This window comes from Opisthocomus hoazin, chromosome 9, assembly GCF_030867145.1.
Source record: "Opisthocomus hoazin isolate bOpiHoa1 chromosome 9, bOpiHoa1.hap1, whole genome shotgun sequence".
Classification (NCBI taxonomy): domain Eukaryota; kingdom Metazoa; phylum Chordata; class Aves; order Opisthocomiformes; family Opisthocomidae; genus Opisthocomus; species Opisthocomus hoazin.
Window position 1 is genome coordinate 31,798,559 of NC_134422.1, and position 19,237 is coordinate 31,817,795.

Here is a 19,237-nt window from a genome sequence, read left to right on the forward strand (position 1 = left end):
AGCTGTTGTCTGGTCTTATTTGAGACCAAATGTTGTTGGACTCAAAGTCTGCAAGAAGGTACAGATATATCTGAATATTGACTGGTCGAGAAGAAAAATAAAATACATGCATACATATGCATGTGTGTATATATTTTGCTGATCCTATGCTCAAGTCAGTATAGTAAGCATAAACTGACTTAAGCAGGGAAGAGTGATTTGTACACACAAGAAAAGCAGTTAACCACCGTGGCCAACTGGAAAAGCAGAATGTTGTACTCTTCCTTGTATATTTTAAAAATGCATTTTGGCATCAGTTTGTTTTCATGAAGCAGGAAAAAATCAACCAGTTTGCACAGAGGCTGACCTTCTGGCTCTATAATACGTAGAGGTGAGTGGGTATATTTCTGATTGCAACTGTGCATGGGGGACCTGGACAGGAAAGCGTACACACAGTTCCTGCATCCATCTCCTGCCATTCTGGACTTCTTCCCCCAATCCTCTCTGGACTCAGTCTTAGCAAAGTCCATGCTTACCTTTATGCCTTGTGATCCTTGGGAGGTCCAGGTCCAGCTGACTTGCAGGCTGCTTCAGACTGGTATTTCCCATTTCAAGACTTTGCCTCTTAAAATAAAAAGGAGAACTTATTTGCAAGAGGAACGCAAAGGTATGCCAGGTATGTATTACTGAGGCGTTAATGAGCAGAGTTAATCAGTACCTTCTCTCTGGCACAAAGTTTCTATATTCTGTGTGGAGTGTTGCTTAAAGCTCCTAGGCCTTGCTCCAGACTTAATACATTTTAGTCTAATACTTCAGTCAGTCAGGATTTTATTATTTTTAGCTCTGTGTCTCTCCATTTAGCCAGTGGTAATAACAAGTAGACAGAAGGATGCAACTGCATGTTTCACTGCTACACTGACACTGCTGCCATGCAGAAGGAAGGACATACTGGAAACTTTCCTACAGTGCAAAGGAACAAATAATTTAAAATGCTGACATCTATCACTGAACTGGAAACAACTTCAGGTCTGTTGTTTTTTTCCTCTACAAAAAGAAAGCTGTTATATGGAATGTGTGAAATACAGGGACACCAAGCAATTTGCTCTCTGGAGGTTACATTAAATTTAGATCCTTTCTTTTTTGTCTGAAGCTCCGTATTAAGAGTGATCTTACGGGATGGAATTACATCCTAACTTTTAAAAATTGTATTGTCGGTTTTCCTCTTTGTGGCTCTGAACCTCTCCTAGGTTCTCCCTGAGAACCTGGAATACAACAGGAGGAATGGTGGTGGGTTGGTCCCATCCACTTGTTAAAGAGAATGTGAGACAGAGAGTAGGAAGTAGCCCAGCTGTGGAAATACGTGATTTTGTGGGCAGTTGCTGGGTACAGTGTATGTGCAATTTAGTTCTTGCGCAGTCAGCTGTCGTGTCACCAGCTGTTTGGACTTTTGTGACCTATATAATCCTTTAAATAGCAAAAATGTTGCAGACAGTACTGTTCTTATTGTTCTCAGCTTATGCTTTAGAAATTATTTCCATCAGCCTCGTCCTTTATCACAAGCACTACAGCTGGAAGGCAAGTTCTGCGGAAATAAATCTACCCCTGCAAAGGAAAATATGTACATTAACACAACAGCCTTGCACTGTGGCTGTGATGGAGGGTCTCATCGTGTATGTTATAGATTCTCTGACCTTTACTGACATTGTGATGGTAGCGGTACGTACGTCATGCTGGGAACAGCACCTACTCTAAGCCGGAGAGGCGCGGGAACCGGGTGTAGCGGGGCGGGCCGGCCCCGCCCGCCTTGTGACGCGGCGGGTGCGTCTCGTGACGCGCCGCCGCACTCCAGAAAGTTCCTGGCAACGCCATTTTGCAGCGGGCTGGAAGTCGAGCCCAGCCGTGGCGGGAGAGAGCGAGTGGCGGTTCCCGGCGAGAGCGGCGGCGGCTATTCCGAGACGCGGAGGTGCGGGCGACGGGCGGGGCGCTGGGTGCTCGCTGCGGCACGGTGCCGCCGGGCGGCGGGGGAGCGCTGGAGGGCAGCTCCAGGGGCCATGGGGAAGGCGGGGCGGAGGGAAGGGCACCGCAGTGGTGCGGAGAAAGGGGGCTGTCTCCTGCCGCGGGGGAGGGCGGCCGATGGCTCAGCTCGCCCTTGCCGGAGCGGGCGAGTCTCGTGCCTGGGGCGCCCCTGTGCACCCGTCTCCGTCTGGCCGCCATGGTGGTTGCCACGCCTTGTTCCGTGGGGAGAGAAAATGGCTTCGGTCGCTTCAGCGGGGCGGGCTGGAGCCCTTTCGCGTGTCCCTGCTTGGTTCGAGAAGGGGGCCTCTTGCCGGAGCAGGGATTTGGCGGGGCGCGGACGCCGTGCTGCCCGGGCTGGGAGTGGGCACGACCCAGCGCCCCGCGCGTCCTTGTGGGTGCGGGGCGCGTCGCCCACTCCCTCGGGAAGGGAAGCGGCCACGCACCGCCCAACCGCGGTGTCTCGGCGCCGCGAGCGCCCGCGTCCCGCATCGCCGTTGTTGCGGAGCCCGGACGGGTCGGCCGGAGGCGCAGCTTGTGCGCTAGAATCGCTTTACGCTTGGAAAATGAATTATTTCTCTCTTTGAGCTAGGACATCGAGCCTAAGTTTTATTGTCATTCTGACTTGGCGTTAGGAATTCTCCGGGAATCTATAGAAAGGAGCATGGTAAAAATTTATTACTAAACTTCCTTGAAGTCACACGTTGGGCAATATTTGTGTGCCCTTTTTAAGTACGCGGAAGCCTGCCTATTCCTAGTGCATGCACCCTTGGCTGCCTGAGCAGCTTTGCAGAAACAAAATGCACAGGACGTGTCTAGAGTCTGAGACACGATACTTCTTTCTAATATTTTTTGTAAGAAGTAGGTTATTGGCTTATGTTCCCTATCAAAAATGGTTAATGTGAAAAGCTCTTGAATTAAAAAACAACGTGAAAGAGTAGAGAAAAAATGAATATTGGTAGTTGATGGGAAATACAATTTTCAACGCAGTGTTAATTCGATAATTAGTGACTTTGAAAATTAATTGTTTGTCTATGGGATGTAGTGCAAAGCGTAAAATATCTTTGTTACAGATGCGGCATTCCAGGCGAACTAATTATCCTGACTGGGATAAAAAGGAAAGTCCGGATCGCAGAAGATGTGACAGTGCTAATAAGAGAAAGAGGAGATCATTAAGTGGTGCACAGGAGAACAAGCACTGCAAACATGATCTTTCTAAACTTCCTGACAGGTAAATAACTTTTTGAGTTCTGATATCAGCAAGCATCTGTTACAAGATTTTATTATTCTCATCAGGTCATCTGATAATGTGTTCATTTTGGAGTTGGAATATTTCAAGAGAGATGTTTTACAGTTCAAAACAAAAAGCTGTCTTGGTAGGGGTACCAGAATTATTTTAGTGAAGTTTATTTGATCTTTCTTTGTAGTTCCTGTTCAGAAACCAAATCTGTTAATGAAAGAGACCATCATGAACGACGCTATGTTGAAGAATACAGAAATGAGTACAATCAAGGATGTGATACTGGGCATCACAGTAGCAAATCATCAGGTCATAGTGGGACAAGTAGTTACAAAAGGAAATACAACACACATCATACTACGTGTCGTCATCATCATTCACAGGTGGTGTGAATTTTAATTTAGGATTTTTTTTTTTTAAGAGGTTAGGTTCTCATCTGGGCAGTAATAATTGAGTGTGTGGGTTTGGGGATTTCTGTTGGTAATAGTTTATTTCTGTAGCTAATACTAGTAGATTATTCTTTTTACTAGGATTTTATTTCCTTCACTGAAAGTGTATAGTTTGTACATATGCTTGTGATACCACAGAACATAGTCTTGCTATTTGTTCATTGGGTATATTTGAGCAGATTAATGAATAATAACCATCAATTGGAGTACTTGGAATACAGGCATCACTTTTACGCCTTCAGAAATTTTATTACAACATTTATTTCAGCCCTACTCAATCTAAGCACAAGCTTTTAAACTTGCTTTTGACTAAGTATCACTGAAATAGCAAGGAGATCATGTCAGATTTTTATGTTTTAAAAAAACTTACTTATTAAGATGTTTTAAGGATCGCTGAAAAACCAGTAGAGTCAGATACGTACGATATCTGCCCACTAGCAGGGCAGTTTTTCTCATCTTTGTTACATATTTAACTCTTAAAAAAGCTGAAGATAGAATTTATAATTAAAGATCTTCAGCTGAGACAGCGTAAAATGTATATGCTATTTATGATTTTTTAAAGAATAAATTTTGTCAAATATTCAGACTAGTGATTTAATCTTGATTACATAAGATGGGTATTTTAATTTGGCCACAAGGCTATTTTATTTATATATATCTATATAAAAGATAATTATTAAATCCTTTTGCTTTAAAAAAATAATATGAGCACTGAAATCCTAAAGTAAAATTCAGTGAATCAATCTTTTGAAAAAACAGTTGTGTTGTAATTTTTTGTTGCCTTGCCACTTTGTGTATCTCATCTGAAAATCTGTTCCTTGCCATGTTTTTCTCCTGTAACATAAACTATGTGCCCTGTGAATTTCCGGGGACTGAATTTGAAATTGCTCCTGCCAACCGTTTGTGGCCTGGCGTGTATCTGAATGCCTGAATATCTCCCTGCTGAATGAATTTCGTATTCTGACCTGAATTCACTCGGGTTTATTGCTTGGCTGGACGATCTTGGTGCCATTCCAGAAGAGTCATCGAAGGAAAAGATCCAGGAGTGTAGAGGATGATGAGGAGGGTCACCTGATCTGTCAGAGTGGAGACGTACTAAGTGCAAGATGTATAGAATATTTTTCAAAATTTATTAACTTTAAAGATAGAATAAGTTCTTATAGCGTAAGATGCAAGGGGGCTTTGGAAGTCTTTTCTTTCTGTCTTTTTTTGTTTGGGGGTGGAGATTGTTATTCTTTAGAACTTAAATATGTTTCTTTTTTCTTTTTCCCTCCCCCTTCCCCCCCAAAAATAGTAAATGAAGTTAATGAACCTACTAGAATGAGATCCCTGTAAATGTCTTAATGAGAGTTGTCCAATAACATCTCTCAAACTAGATATTTACAATTTAAAGCAGCACAGTCTAGAATAATTGTCAGTGATAGTACTTAGTCTGTATTTGTTTGCTTGTTTTTTTAATAGCTGAGTAACTGACTTCACAACTTCTGTGACTGAGAGCTCTTTTCTTTATAGATGAGATTGTTGCCACTTTAGGTGAAGGTGCTTTTGGAAAAGTAGTGGAATGCATCGATCATGAAGCGTAAGTCTTTTTAATTAAATACATGTAACTTTTTCTTACTGATACTATGACAGTGTGGTTTGTGAAGTGCTTGCTGGTTGTATCAGGTTTTATCTTTACTTCCTCTCATGCTGCTCCATATATTTCTTCAAGGCTGCTGCAGTTCGTAAACATACATTTGTGTTAGTATGTCATCCTAAAAAGGACACCTAGACATGAGGGTTGTGCAGGACTGGTGGATGAGGCGATGGGTACATCCTCTGCAGGCACACCCTAGCCTGGTAGAGATCAAGGGCTGATGAGGGAAGGGGCCTAAAGAATGTGGAGTGAAGCTGCACCTCGGATGTGGGGCAGTCCTAGGGCCTGTGCCACCCCAGGGCTGTATCATAAGTAGGGTCTCTGACAATCCTGTAGCTTACCTTAAGGTATGATCTGTGGTGATGCAATGTGTTTGGGTGAGTATATTCTAAGTCAAGAATGTATTTTGTGTTTGATGGCAGTTTTGCTGTGCAAAATAGTATGAAACTGGATTTTCTTTTTAGTTACTGTAAGAAGGCATTTGACACCTCGGATTAGAATTTTACAATTTAAACGACTGAAGGCGGCTTGTCATTTTTGACTGGCAGGCGTGTTAGGCTGTGGTATGTGGAAGTTTCTTCAATATTAGCCCAAAATACATAAATACATAAATAGAAAGGGGAGGTAAACGGGGCTTTTTACCTCAGTAAAAAGATCAGTATTCCTCTTAAGGATTTTGAGTATATTTTCAAAATTTAAAGATTAAATATCAGTTGTGTTTGTGCATAGATGAACTTTGGTTATACTGAGTCAGTATGTACTTAAAAAAAAAAAAAAGACCTTTCCTGGTGAGGTTCCCGTTGTTATAAACAGTGTATATGGTGATAATTACTGAATATTCTTAGTTAAAACTACTCATTGTTCTAATCACTGTTAAACCCTGTATTTTCAGGGAAGACAGACATGTAGCCGTGAAAATAGTGAAAAATGTTGATAGGTACTCTGAAGCAGCTCGTGCAGAAGTACAAGTACTGGAACATTTAAATGCAGTGGATCCTAGCAATACATAGTAAGTACACAAAGCCGACTTTGTTTTGGCTTTGATTTCTGTGATGTTGCTTTCTGTAATATATGATGTATGTGTCTGAGCATTATACAACATCCTGTTGTAATTCATGTATTTTCCTGCTCTTGCAGTCGCTGTGTTCAGATGTTAGAATGGTTTGAGTACCACGGACATGTCTGCATTGTTTTTGAGCTGCTGGGGCTCAGCACCTACGACTTTATTAAAGAGAATGGTTTTCTGCCGTTCAGGCTGGACCACATTAGACAGATGGCATATCAGATCTGCAAATCTGTGAACTGTAAGTATGTTTCTTTTTTTGCCTTATTTGTTAAATGTTCTTCATGGAATTTGCTAACTATATTTGTCATCTTGCAGTTTTGCATTTGAACAAGTTGACACATACGGATTTGAAACCAGAAAATATTTTATTTGTGACGTCTGACTATGTAGAAGAGTATAACCCCAAACTCGTAAGTTGCTTGTCCTCTTCCCCACCTCCCTCTCAGCCATTGTCTGGGTTTATCTGGTCACTTGCATCCCATTGTGCTTGATTTCAGAAATGCGATGAACGCACGTTAAAAAATCCAGATATCAAAGTTGTGGACTTCGGGAGCGCAACGTATGATGACGAGTATCATAGCACTTTGGTGTCTACAAGACATTACAGAGCTCCTGAAGTTATCCTAGGTCAGTAGAAGTCTGTTAGGCTGATCTTTTGCATAAAATTTTTTGTATGCTATTGAACAGTGCTTAGGAAGTGTGGCGTATCTTGCTTGAGCTGTTGAACTGTTCGCAGTCTGGTATAAACACAAACCTTCTGAATCTTTTCACAGCACTGGGATGGTCACAACCATGTGATGTTTGGAGCATCGGATGTATTCTCATAGAATACTACCTTGGATTCACAGTATTTCCGGTATGTAACTAATGAACCTCAAAATGATGCAGCATATGTAATGCTCCCCAGCTTGGTGAAAATATGCTACAGAGAGGTGGGGACTGAGGGGAATGGTCTGTACAAGAAATTAAGCTGTGTTTCTCTGTAATGCCAAGTTGAAGAGAACAGTAGATGAAGGCACGAAGGAACTTTCTCAGCAGGCTAAGATTTCTACAAGTTGCTTTCAGTAAACATTTTGGCCGCGGCTTGATGTGAAGAATCACTGCGAACATTTGTAATTTAGCAGCCATGCTAAAACCAGATGTCGCTTCGCCTATCGCCATCAGCAAATGCTACTAAAATACCCAAATTCTGTCATCTTGACAGTATTGCTGAAGCTTGAAATTTATTAATAAAAAAAAGACAGGCTAAAGGGAAAAAATACCAGTAGATTGTAACTTATTTCAGGAAACAGATGACTACAGCCTCTCTTTTTTTTTTTCTTAAGCTGAAATTGGTTATTGATTGCAGGATACAGTAAAAAATGAAGTAAGACTAATGTGTGGTTCTTGATAAGTTCCTGTACAAATGAACAAAAATGTCTTATCTTGAATTCCCTCCAGACCCGTGACAGCAAAGAACACCTTGCAATGATGGAACGAGTACTGGGGCCTTTACCAAATGACATGATCAGAAAAACCAGGTAATTAAATTTTTCTGGACAGCTATAGTTTAGTTTAAATACTTTAAGATTTTGTTCAATAGCTTTTTTTTTTTTTAATTATAAGCTCAGATTCATCTTTCTGCTTAATTTAACAAGCTGGCCACTCTTGTAGAATATTCCCACATCAGTTCCCAAGTTGTGAACAAACATGCTGATAAACTTCTAGTGAAGAGACAAAACAGAATCTTTGAATAACAAGCTGTGGTCTGTTTGTTTAAGGAAACGCAAATATTTCCATCATGACCAGCTGGACTGGGATGAACACAGTTCTGCTGGAAGATACGTCTCAAGGCGCTGTAAGCCCCTGAAGGTAAGATGACAGAAGAAAAATATTTTTGGGGAAAGGAGCTTTAAGTTCAATTACAAGATTACAAACACATTTTCTTGTTTCATTCATGAAGGAATTCATGACCTGCCATGATTCTGACCACGAGAATCTCTTTGACCTCATTCAAAAGATGCTGGAGTATGACCCAGCCAAGCGCATTACTCTTCAAGAAGCCCTGAAACATCCTTTCTTCTTCCCATTGAAACGGGGAAAAAAGGGCACTGTCTCCTGTACAGATGTCAGTCCACCAAAGAAACGTAAAATATGTTAAATATTTGTTGTTTTGTAAAAGCCCTATTTTTATTATGACTTTTTGGATACTGAAGTTTAATCCAGCTGCTGGCATAAAATTTATTTAAGAAAAAGTGGTGAACGTGGTTGCATTTCCTCAAGTAAATAAAAAATCTCGGGACGGTTGCACTTCTAACATGGAAGAGACCACTCTCTACCCACAGGCCTCCTAACAGGAAGAAAGTATTACTTTATTTTATTCAGCTATCACTGGAACAGCAAAAGACCTAGGACTAATTCTTACCCTTCCTTTCTGGGTAAGAGAACAGAGACAGCCTGTGACATTTAGTGTAAGGATGGCCTTTATTTGTTAAAAAAAAAAAAAGGAAGATCACTGTAGTATTGAACACATTGTATTGTGATTAGCATTTTTTTTCCCTTTAGTAGGAGTAGTCTGGTTGCCAGTATTTCAGTTAATGCTCATTATTAGCTTACAACAGTATAGACTTCACTCTTTTACCAAATCTTTCTTGAATTGTGAGCTTTCACGAGAATTTCAGTTAAGGAGTCAAAGTTTTGGGAAGCAGATGAGCTGTTTGGTTTAACATGCCAACTGCCACCATAAAAGAATCTATGCTTAGTTTTGTCTGCCTTACCTTCCAGCAGTCAGACTTCTACAGAAAAGCACAAGCAAGCTATGTCGTCCCGTGCCCCCCCACCCCCAGCAGCACACGCCAGGACTCTGGAAAGTTGCTGGGCAGCTGCATGGGGAACAGCCTCTTCCACAAGAAGTAGCAAGGCTCCTGCAGAACTGGTGCCTCACTGCAAGGCAGCCTGGCAGCCCCTTGGGCACACAGGCCACCAGCTGTGACAACCAGCGGGCTCAGAGATGGCACTCTTCATACCCCACCGTGGTTACCCTTTGCTGCCACCAGAACAGCTCTGCAGTAGGACACTGAGCTCCCAGGAGTAGGGCAGCTGCTTCACCCAGCAGCTGGGACAGAGGATTGCTTTATACTAGAAGTAAGTAAAGAGATGACGGTCCTGGGGGAGAGGGACAACCACCTATGAACAGGGATAGTTGGAGCAAGTGGTACAGATGGAAGCATCACACCCAAGTTACCACACAAGCCATGGCCTCTTTGGAGGCTTTTTACAGTTTAATTTGCAAACAGAACTGCCGTGAATTTCATTCACCATATCATGTCTACTCAAATACAGATAGAAAACCCAAGGGGCAAAGTGGATTTCATTGTGGAAGGCCTTAAATTATGTTACTACAGTAGAAAATACAGGAGGTAGAATATAACTGAAAGGACAAATGCAGGTTAGAGTCAAATCTGTAACAGCTCTTGTAAGCTACTTAAAACATGGTTTTAAAAACTAAATCCAGTATTTCAGTAACTCTAGAAAAAAGTTAAAACAAATTGCCATGAGAGCCCTTATATCATGCTTGATACAGGGAGGTAGGATGTAAGAATCACAAGGACAGAAGACATGACACTTATCTACAGCTCCTGTTTGCTTTACTGAGGGACAAAGTTTCACAGGTCAGTCACCCTCTTCAGCTTCAGACTCCGACTCTGGAATAGAGAAACCTCATCAACAGGCTGCCAGGAGGTCAGCCCCCAGCCCTCAACTTCAGCCACTGCCCTGCATCCCATGCAACAGCTGTGACTGGACCCACGTGGAGTTCACTGGCAAGCTGCTCTAGCCAGTGCTGGGGGGCACACACAGAGGGGCAATTAACATACCTCACACCCCCCAAACAAAGCACTATTGCACTAAAGGTTCCCAAAATGAACAAACTCAACTTCTGAGCTAAGCTTCTGGTTACCTTCTTCAGCATTCTTGAGCCATTCAACAAACTTTTTCATTTGCTCCAGAAAAACACTCTTTCCTTTTGCAAGATGTGCATCTTTATACCACTTCAGGATAGGTTCTTCACTCAGAACTTCAGCTGTAAGATGTGCAAGAGCAGTATTAACACAGGAAACCACTGGATACCAGTTACTGAGAACCCCTGCCTGGCAGCCTTTGCTTCCTCTCCTAGAAGCATCACAATCCATACTCCTTCCCTGGGTATGGCTGGACATACCTACACCAAGAGTTCCTCCTATTTCAAAATTGAGAACCATGAACTTCAGATTGGCTGCTGAGGGCTTCCTGAGCACTGCATCCAGAAGCTGCACTTTCACTTCGAATAACAGTGTCTGAAGTGTTTCATAGCTATTTGAGATGAAACACTCTGAGGAAAGCTTCAGTCAACTGCTAACAACAGATGCAAACTCTTTAAAGCCCAAAGTGCATCACAGGAAGTGTTTGTTTTTTCAAGTAAAATATAACCTTCAGTTTAACAACAAATTCCCTTATGTTCCTATGGTGTTTCCACAGCATGTTTTTCAGTAACACCTTTTAACAACCATTTAATAGAGAGCCTACAGCACCCCACAACATCTTGGTGGTCTCAAATCTCTGGCTGTTCACAGTCAATGTTCAGAGAACTACGAAGAATACACTATCACTTACCTTCCCCTAACTTAAAAGGGCCCAAGGGCCTTTAAGTTTAGCTTTGATCTACCACAGCTCTTAAAGTCTAGTAGGCAGGCAGCATCCTTTGCTAAATGATTATTTCTTCACATGCCAAGGACAGCTGTATCCACCTTTGCATTTTACTGGTCCATCTTTGCAAACAGAAGGTGGAAAATTCTTGAGCTTATGAAGTGTAATATTGTAGCACTGATCTTCCATAACAGTCTTATCAGGAATGAAGCATTCTGCAAATACAGGCTTAAAAAACCCCACAAACAAAAAACAACCCCAAAAACTATACAACCCCACAGAAGTTACCTTTATAGAAGAGCACCACTATTTTCTGGAAGGCCTTCATGAAGTGAATGTTGTCATAACAATACTCCTGAATCTTCAACAGAAGAGTCAGCTCTGACTGACCTTGGGTAGTAAACGCAGCAAGTAGAGGGCTGTATTGCTGTAACAGGAACAACAAGTTAGCACACAGAGAGCACTTCGCATTTACCACCTGACTAGACTGGTTTCACAGTTTCCATCAGCCACTGCTTTGCAGTTTTCAACCCTCTCCCCACCCCAGAGAGCCTCTGCAGAAGTCACTGCTTTTGCATCAGTAACTTGGACAGTATTCCCTGTCCAATGCTGTCTCTGCATTAGGAGGTTTGTAGGTTTTATCTCCTTTAAAAGGGAGCTGGAGACAGAGGGAAGTCCAAGCCCTACCCAACAGGTGCAAAAGTCCGCACTTAAGTTACAATACCTTCAAGTGCTTAATGGCTTGCTCTGCTACCAGCTCCTCCTTTTTGTTCCATTCCACCGTGCTCATTACACTTGACCAGATTATGGCTACCACAGTCTGTTCCAAGATGTTGTTTTTCTTCATCTCCTCCTTCACGTACAAGATTATCTGCCAGTCAAAGAGTCAGCATATAGGCTACATATGACACTAAGCTAAATTTAAACTTCTGCTCTAAAGGCAATCCAGAAGCTTTCAGAACCACAAACAACCCCCTTCATCATACAGCAGGATTCAGGACATTATGGAAAGACTATGAAGCTAATACCAGAACACCCTGGTTCTCATTTTAATTCTCAAGTGAGATCCAGGAGTTTAAAAGTTCAGTATTTAGTTGGGCATGTATCTTCAGATTAGTATTAGATGCTATTGTATTTCAGATACTTTAAGCTAAGTTCCTACAGAAAAAGAGAAAAAACCAACGACCTACACCTTGTGTATAGACAAATACTTACATCTTTGAACGGATCCCCCCGTGACATCTGCTCCTGAAGTTCTTTCTGCAGCTCTTTCCGAGCTCCTATGGTTTGCTGGTTCCGAACATACTCAGAAAGTTCTTTTAGTCCTGCTTCAGTGAAGTACTTGGAGAAGTGTTCAACACTCTGTTTGTTGGCTGGGAAGAGTTCCTGAAAACAAAGTTTACAACAACTCTTTCACAAAAGAAATGTGCATTGAGTACTTTGCTGACAAGTGCTATTTACTAAACTGGCCTAAGTAGTAAATCAGTAATTTCAGTCATACTCACCATCAGCCTGTTATCCATGTTTACTTTACGAAGACTGACAGCCACTGCATTAATATCTTTCTCATTTATCCATGATTTGAACAGTTTGACGGCAAAAGCCGCAGAAACACCTGTGCAACAGGAATAGTAGTTCAATATACTGAAATTCAAACAACTGGAATCACACAAGGGGCCTAGTTTGTCAGACCCCCGCTCAAAGCAGCAGCAGCTGTGATCAGAGGCAGCCCCAGCACAGTCTGCACCATCTCTGCCTAAGGATACTGCAGCCTCCAGCATGTTGGACATTTCTCACCACTCAGCAACATGAAGGCTTCCCTGCACTAAACTCACCTCTCCTTGATGCAATTTAGGAAGGAGCCTAAAGACATGACACACCTTCTGCAACCCAAAAGGACCCTCTCCAAAATACAGTACTGCCTTGCTGGGCAACACTAAGGACAGCAGCCCTCAGTGTCACGCAGGGCTGTCCTACACACAAGCTTTCTGAAAAGACTAGTTTTCTAAGTCTCAGCAAGACCTTCCAGGTTGTGAGACAGCATGTTTACCTTTGCTAATCCTGTAGTAAATCTATCACCAGATGAAACTGGTGAGCTGCAAGGGTGTACTGTCATCACAATTTCCACCTACGTGTCATGGTTCTGTTCCCCACTATCATTTGCTAAAGGAGGAGTTGGGGAACATTTACCTTCTTTAACCAAGTTCTCATTGTAAAGACTGTTGAGAATTGATGCATTAAGTGTCCCATTGGCTAGCAGAATACCCGTCAACATGGCCAGTTTGTTCCGCTCAGACTCTGAGAATCCTTTCAGGAACAGCAGCAACTGCAAGAGGAAGTAAGAAGAGTTGCCATAAAACTAGCATCTCTCACTGAAGTTCAGCTACTGCCTCCGCGTTAGACACTTTTGTTTCAGTCAAGCTATTCAACTAGCAGAAGCACTGCTACCAGTTCACTGGTAGTCTTCTCCACTAATCATACAAGCTAGCTGTTCTTGTATTAACAACTTAAGTGTTCCATGTTAATAATTCATTACATAGCTCTTCTATATAGCCTGATGAACTACCAGAATTTGAAGGTTTGTCTGCTGATAAGGACCTACTCCATACCTTTTTGACTTCATCTTCAAAGCCTTTCTCCAGATACTTGTAACGCCTGATTAGCTTGTTAAAAACCTAAAAAGATACAGAGTGTATTATTTTTGCTCTGAACTATTGTTTAATTAGAATTAAAAAAAATCAAGTTCAGTGAAGTTGGTGTGAACTCTTTAGAGCACTTCTGGCTTAGAACAGCACTACTTTACCTGTTCTAGTAAGCTTCTTAAAGCCATGCATTATTTCTACCTAAAATTTCAACAACACAAACACTGCGTTTTCTACCACTAGTTGTACTCATTTCAGAACTAACCTGAGCAAATGCTTGCATGGTTTCTAGGTCTTCCTGTGCTGCAAATACACAGACGTTTGTGCGTGTCATGTCATCTGCCAGGGTACCACCTGGGGCTAAAGAAGGGTTTCAGCATTAGTGGTATTACTTCCCAGTCAGAGTACCAAGTAGTCTCAAAAGTAAGAATTCCAATAGCCGGAACATGCAACATGTTGTCCTTTCATGATAAACTGAACGACTGAATCACTTCAGGCACGTCTGCACTTTCATCTGCTCCACATAGTGGAATGTTAAAATCAGTAGCTTAGATACAAACATTTAAATATTCTGACCCCCTACTGCTAACTGGATTGGCAATACATCTTGTTTACATGTGGGTAAGTTAACATGACCATATAAGCTGCTCTTCCTTTAAAGTAAGCCACTAAAGCTGCTTAATCCTAGCAAGTGTCTTTTTAGTGTCTGCTGCAATAGTGCTGCTTTGTAAATAACAGACTAAGTCACAGTAGAAGATGAAACACATAGAGATGCATGTTCAAAATTCAGTGCCCCACAGATGAGCTTCAAACTTCACTCTTGAAAGGCACTTCAGCTTTTTTAGCTGCTCATTACAGGATGGTTCTTCACCATTCCTCTTCAGTTTAATACTGACTGGTATCCAGGTTGCTTCACTAACTAGGGTGAATTCAAGTCACGAATTTCAGTACCAGAATATCTCATCATCAATTTCTGCGCCATCCTACATATAAGCTAGATCCTTTTGTTGTGTATTAGTCATAAATACGACTTTAAGATGGAGATAAACATCAGTGGTAAGAATATTAAAAGGTGGTAAGGCAACAGGACGCCAGTTTGTATTTTGGCCTTGCCTGACTAAAGATCAAAGCTAGTCTACTTAGCAACTTGTTACAGAGAGGGAGTTGAGTAAAGAATCCCGGTATCACCATTAATACAGCAATGCGTTTTTTCCCTTCCCCCTCATTTCTAGAAGGAATACTTCCTAACACAGCATGTACTGGTTAGGACTTTTGAATGTAAAACCACTGATTTTAACAATTTGCACATTAACGATTTCTAGCAGCGATGCTCCATGTGGCAGACAAGTTTCTTTACTCACGCTACCAGCTCTAGCATCAGCAACAGAGGCTCTTGCCAAAAGGAACATGGCAGTAACTTCAGTCTACATAACGCTGTTCCAGTACACAGCTTTGAGATAAGCAGGCACACTTCATGCATTTAAACCATTCTGAAAGCTTTGCTTTTCAGCATTTGTTTGAGGTAGTCACCTGACATTTCTGTAGTATCAGTGTGAAGACCACCTGAACATACAACACATGCATCCTCCCAAACCGGCCACCCCCACGCCAAACTGCAAGCCACAGTCTGACTGTGGCCTAGAATCAGGTATTTCCTCTCCTCCCCCTACCCATTTAGGTAATGCGAATTCTATTTCTGCAACATTACAGAAAATCTTTTGCAACTGCCAAATTTCTGATTTAAGTCCTCCCCCCAACTACTGCATAACAAATACTAAAATTAGAGACTGACCTTTTCCAATGTAGGCAGACAACACACAGGGTCCTCTTCACAGCCTGTATTTTAAATGGGCCCCTGCCATCTGAACCCCTTCTCATGAAACATTATTTAGCCAAACAGGAAATATAAAGTCTAAATCTAGAAGTATTTTTTTTTTTTTAACCTCATTTAGCTTCATCTGCTTCTTACCTGGTTGGTAAGCATCTGTTCCACTCTGCTTTTTACACACAGTGTGCACATGAGACTTTCGTCATCACATTTCACTTCCTCAGTTCCCTGTGTTTTCTGCTGACTTGACCACCCTCCTCTCATTTCTCACTCCTTGACATCTGCTAGACCCCATGACCTCACTATTGCCAACAAAGATTTCTAATAGCATTCTGCAAGACCAAGCACAATTCCAAAATAACAGGGTGGGGTGCACAAAGCACAGGATTGTGCCAGAACCTTTCATGGTAACTCCGCTAGGCTTGCGACCAGAGATCATGCACCTGAAACAAACATTCATACATCTCACATCAGCAGAAGTGAACTTGACTACAGCGTCAAGATCCACTCCTAGTAAAAAAAAAAAGTAAAAAAAAAAAAAAAAAAAGTCCAATATATTTTCCTTTAAGCCAAGTTTGTATAGTCTACTTTGAAAAATGCAAACCGACTTAAGCAAAAGTGCAGTAGGGTATACAGAGTATTTCTACAGTAATTGATTGCTCAGTCACTCACCAAGATGGTCATATAGCTTACCACAGATAACTCAAACCTTCTTCTACACATTCAAGGGGCTCTTCAGCAGAGTTTTTACAGTGAAAGGAAACAGTGAGCTTTTGCACAGTTAAGTGAATAAAGGTTGACAGCAGCCCCATCAAAGGGACTTACCCAGCATTCCACCAGCCACCAGGATATCAAAAAGCGTTTCTGCATAGCGGCGATAGTCAAGTTTGGCACCAGAAGCATCAAGAAACTTTGCTACTGCCTCCAAGTCAGTGCCAGTTTCGGTTAAACCCTGAATAATACAGTCCTGGAACTGAGTAGGGTCAAACCTCTCTTTTTCATCTGTAAAGACAAAGCATTGAAATGAAGTTGCCACACACAGCCGATTGGTTTTCAGAGACTGCAATTTTAATCTCATTAAAAAAAAAAAAAACACGACACAAACCAAACAAAACTTGCACTGGCAAGCCTGAAGGTAAACACAACTGAGATCATTCCAGTCTTCCAAGACAACTGTTATTAACAAGCACAACAATGACTTAAGCATGTAGCCTAAAATTATTTTCAACAGCAATACAGCAGTAACAAGTTTTACTGCTTTCACTCCCCTATTCAGTCAAGGCTCAGAGAAAGGCTATCACAAGCTAAAACATTCCTTAATTACCTTTAATTGAATTCTTACAGTACTTTCAATAAGAACAACAATTGTTTGTGACTATCATTAGTTGGCTCTAATAAAGCTTACTGGACTTCTCAAGTTTGATTCGTATACCCCTATTTACACATAAGATCACTCTTCCCTTCCAAAAAGACAGGCTTACCTACATGCTGGAAGGCAACTCCTAATATGTGCCCCTACAGTTCTGTACCTTTGACTCCATTATGTTCCATTTCAATCCTTTGGGCCTCTGGCCATTTTGGACAAAATATTCTGACTGAAACGCTACACACCATTATCTTGTTAGAGCCAACTGACAATACTTGCTTTTTGGCTATGAAGACCATCCCCTCCTCTTAATATGGAGTTAAATGAGTCTGAAGCAATTGCTTCTCCTCAAGTTCGTTGAGGAAAATGTAGAAATCTGAGCTAACTTCTTAATCTTAAGTAAACATGAAACGGTGGACTGTAATCGCAGATCCTTTGCTGTTGTTAAAGCAGAACACATGCTTCTTCGCATTTAAGAGACATCAGTTTATCGTAGCCTTGTTTTCACTACAGGTAGGGCATAGTTAACATGTGAGAAATCTTCCTGTGTAAATGGTCTTCATCTTTACTCATCTCAATGTGTCCTTAGATTATGCAAACCGTGAGAGCAAAAGCTTCCAAATATGCATAACTCGGCTGCAACTCTGAGTGCTGTCTGTAACAGCTTAGCCAGTTTTGTTAGCATCTGTTACTAACCTTTCTGTAAGGGCAGACTAGTGTCCTTACACTCAGTGAAAGTATGAACATGTTGGTAACAGCTGGGTGGAAGTCTAGAAATACTGGATCAGTTATTTTCCAGGACAGATCCATGAAGCTCATTGTTACTGCAGAGATGCTCGGAAGCCTGCCGGAAAGCTAAATTCTTGAAGAAAAAACCCCAGGAGATTCAACTCTCTCACTTCAGCATTTTCTTAAGGTACTTTTACTTTACCATTAAAATAGGTTCTGTAAGTCAACACATACTTCTGTACAAATTAATTACTATTTCAGCATGTACAGCATCCTTAGTGTTGTCAGTTTGAGCTGGAACACTGCTATATATTAATAAAACAGTATTAAACAGAACAGCTGTCTCCACTTTCTCTTTAAGAAAATACCACCAAAATACTAAATTACTCATCACACCTCTTCAATCATCAACTCTTGCTTATGGCAGTAACTGTGCAATTACAGAAATAAGCACTTGCACATCTCACACTTTGAGGTTTGCTTGGGGTGAGGGGGGTTCTAGAAGTGGGGTTTTTTTAATTTATAACAGGTATTCTTATAGCATTAAGGCAAAAATGCAGCTTTTATTCAACGGCTAGCATTGAAATTCCTAAGTTAGATGCTCCCTAGATGTACGTATTAACTTGAAACAAGTCTGTGCTGGAGTTTCCCTGTAACTCAGGGGTACTAGATACTTCTGCTTTCAGCCTAAACACAGTACAGTTCTAGCATGAATGTCTCTTAAACCAAGGTTATCAGGGTATTTTCAGCTACAACTCTTACTGCCAAATATCTTTTATTAGTGCAGAGAACATACTAGCACACAAAGCTAACCTCAAGAATTGTATTTAGTGTGGTCTCATTTAAAAGACTTATGAGAACAGCATAAAGGCATCAGATCGTTTATTGAGAAAAACCGACTTTTTACTGGGGGCTGCACACGCAGCACTGACAGCAGGTACAAGCGGTATGCATACTGCAGCAAGCTTACCTCTTTTCCTAGTTTTAAAACGCTGGCCTGATAGCGTCGGTTTCTGTGGCTTTTGATTATTCATAAAAGACACCCTGAAAGGAAGCAGAAAGGCGCCTCAGGACGCCGGGAATGGAGCCCGCCCACCCCGCCGGCGGAGGGCGTCGTGTCGCGTCCGTCCCACCCCCGCCGCCAGCTCCCCCCGCCTGACCCCGCGCCGCTCCTCCCTCCCTTCCCTGCCCTTCCCCGGCCTCCATTTTGCCCGCAGCACAGGGCCGCTGGCGGGGAGGCGCCGGCCGCAGAGCGCTGGCGAGACCTGCGCGGAGACCGCGGCAACGGCGCCCCTCACCCCCACCGCCCAGCGCGGAGGTGGCCGCTTTGTCACCGCCGCGCTGCAGTGCCTGTGCGGGGGAAGACGAAGGGCGAGCAGACCCCGCCCGCCGCCTCCACCCGAATGCGGCGCGGCCATTAGGGCTGGGCCTCACACGGCGGCAGCCGGCCCCATCCAGCCTCGCCGCCCGCTGCCTTCCCCAGCACCGCACGGCGGCCATACCCCCGCCCCGGCCCGTCTCCTCACCGACTTTAAGGCAGAGAGAAAACGCCCAAGCGGCCCGGAGCGGAGACGGACACGAGCAGCAGCGGGATGCGACGGCAACGAAAGCTCTCTGAGTGGAACCA

General features: G+C 42.4%; 2 protein-coding genes across 2 annotated transcripts; one reads left to right on the forward strand and one right to left on the reverse strand.

Annotated features, from left to right (window-relative positions):
* The first annotated feature begins 1,745 nt into the window (after nucleotides 1-1,745).
* On the forward strand, nucleotides 1,746-8,526 carry CLK1 (CDC like kinase 1). Its single transcript, XM_075430234.1, has 13 exons — nucleotides 1,746-1,942; nucleotides 3,066-3,223; nucleotides 3,420-3,615; nucleotides 4,699-4,789; nucleotides 5,194-5,260; nucleotides 6,210-6,326; nucleotides 6,455-6,621; nucleotides 6,699-6,793; nucleotides 6,881-7,010; nucleotides 7,157-7,239; nucleotides 7,824-7,903; nucleotides 8,144-8,234; nucleotides 8,326-8,526. The coding sequence occupies exons 2-13, from the start codon at nucleotides 3,066-3,068 to the stop codon at nucleotides 8,521-8,523; spliced, it is 1,473 nt and encodes a 490-aa protein (XP_075286349.1). The 5' UTR covers nucleotides 1,746-1,942; the 3' UTR covers nucleotides 8,524-8,526.
* A 1,076-nt stretch (nucleotides 8,527-9,602) lies between these two features.
* On the reverse strand, nucleotides 9,603-19,236 carry BZW1 (basic leucine zipper and W2 domains 1). The gene is made up of 12 exons (XM_075430236.1): nucleotides 19,137-19,236; nucleotides 18,581-18,654; nucleotides 16,341-16,517; nucleotides 13,953-14,047; nucleotides 13,655-13,720; nucleotides 13,236-13,371; nucleotides 12,551-12,660; nucleotides 12,261-12,431; nucleotides 11,770-11,916; nucleotides 11,334-11,472; nucleotides 10,321-10,443; nucleotides 9,603-10,066 (listed from the first exon to the last, which is right to left on the reverse strand). The coding sequence occupies exons 2-12, from the start codon at nucleotides 18,642-18,644 to the stop codon at nucleotides 10,035-10,037; spliced, it is 1,260 nt and encodes a 419-aa protein (XP_075286351.1). The 5' UTR covers nucleotides 18,645-18,654; nucleotides 19,137-19,236; the 3' UTR covers nucleotides 9,603-10,034.
* Between the last annotated feature and the right edge of the window lies 1 nt (nucleotide 19,237).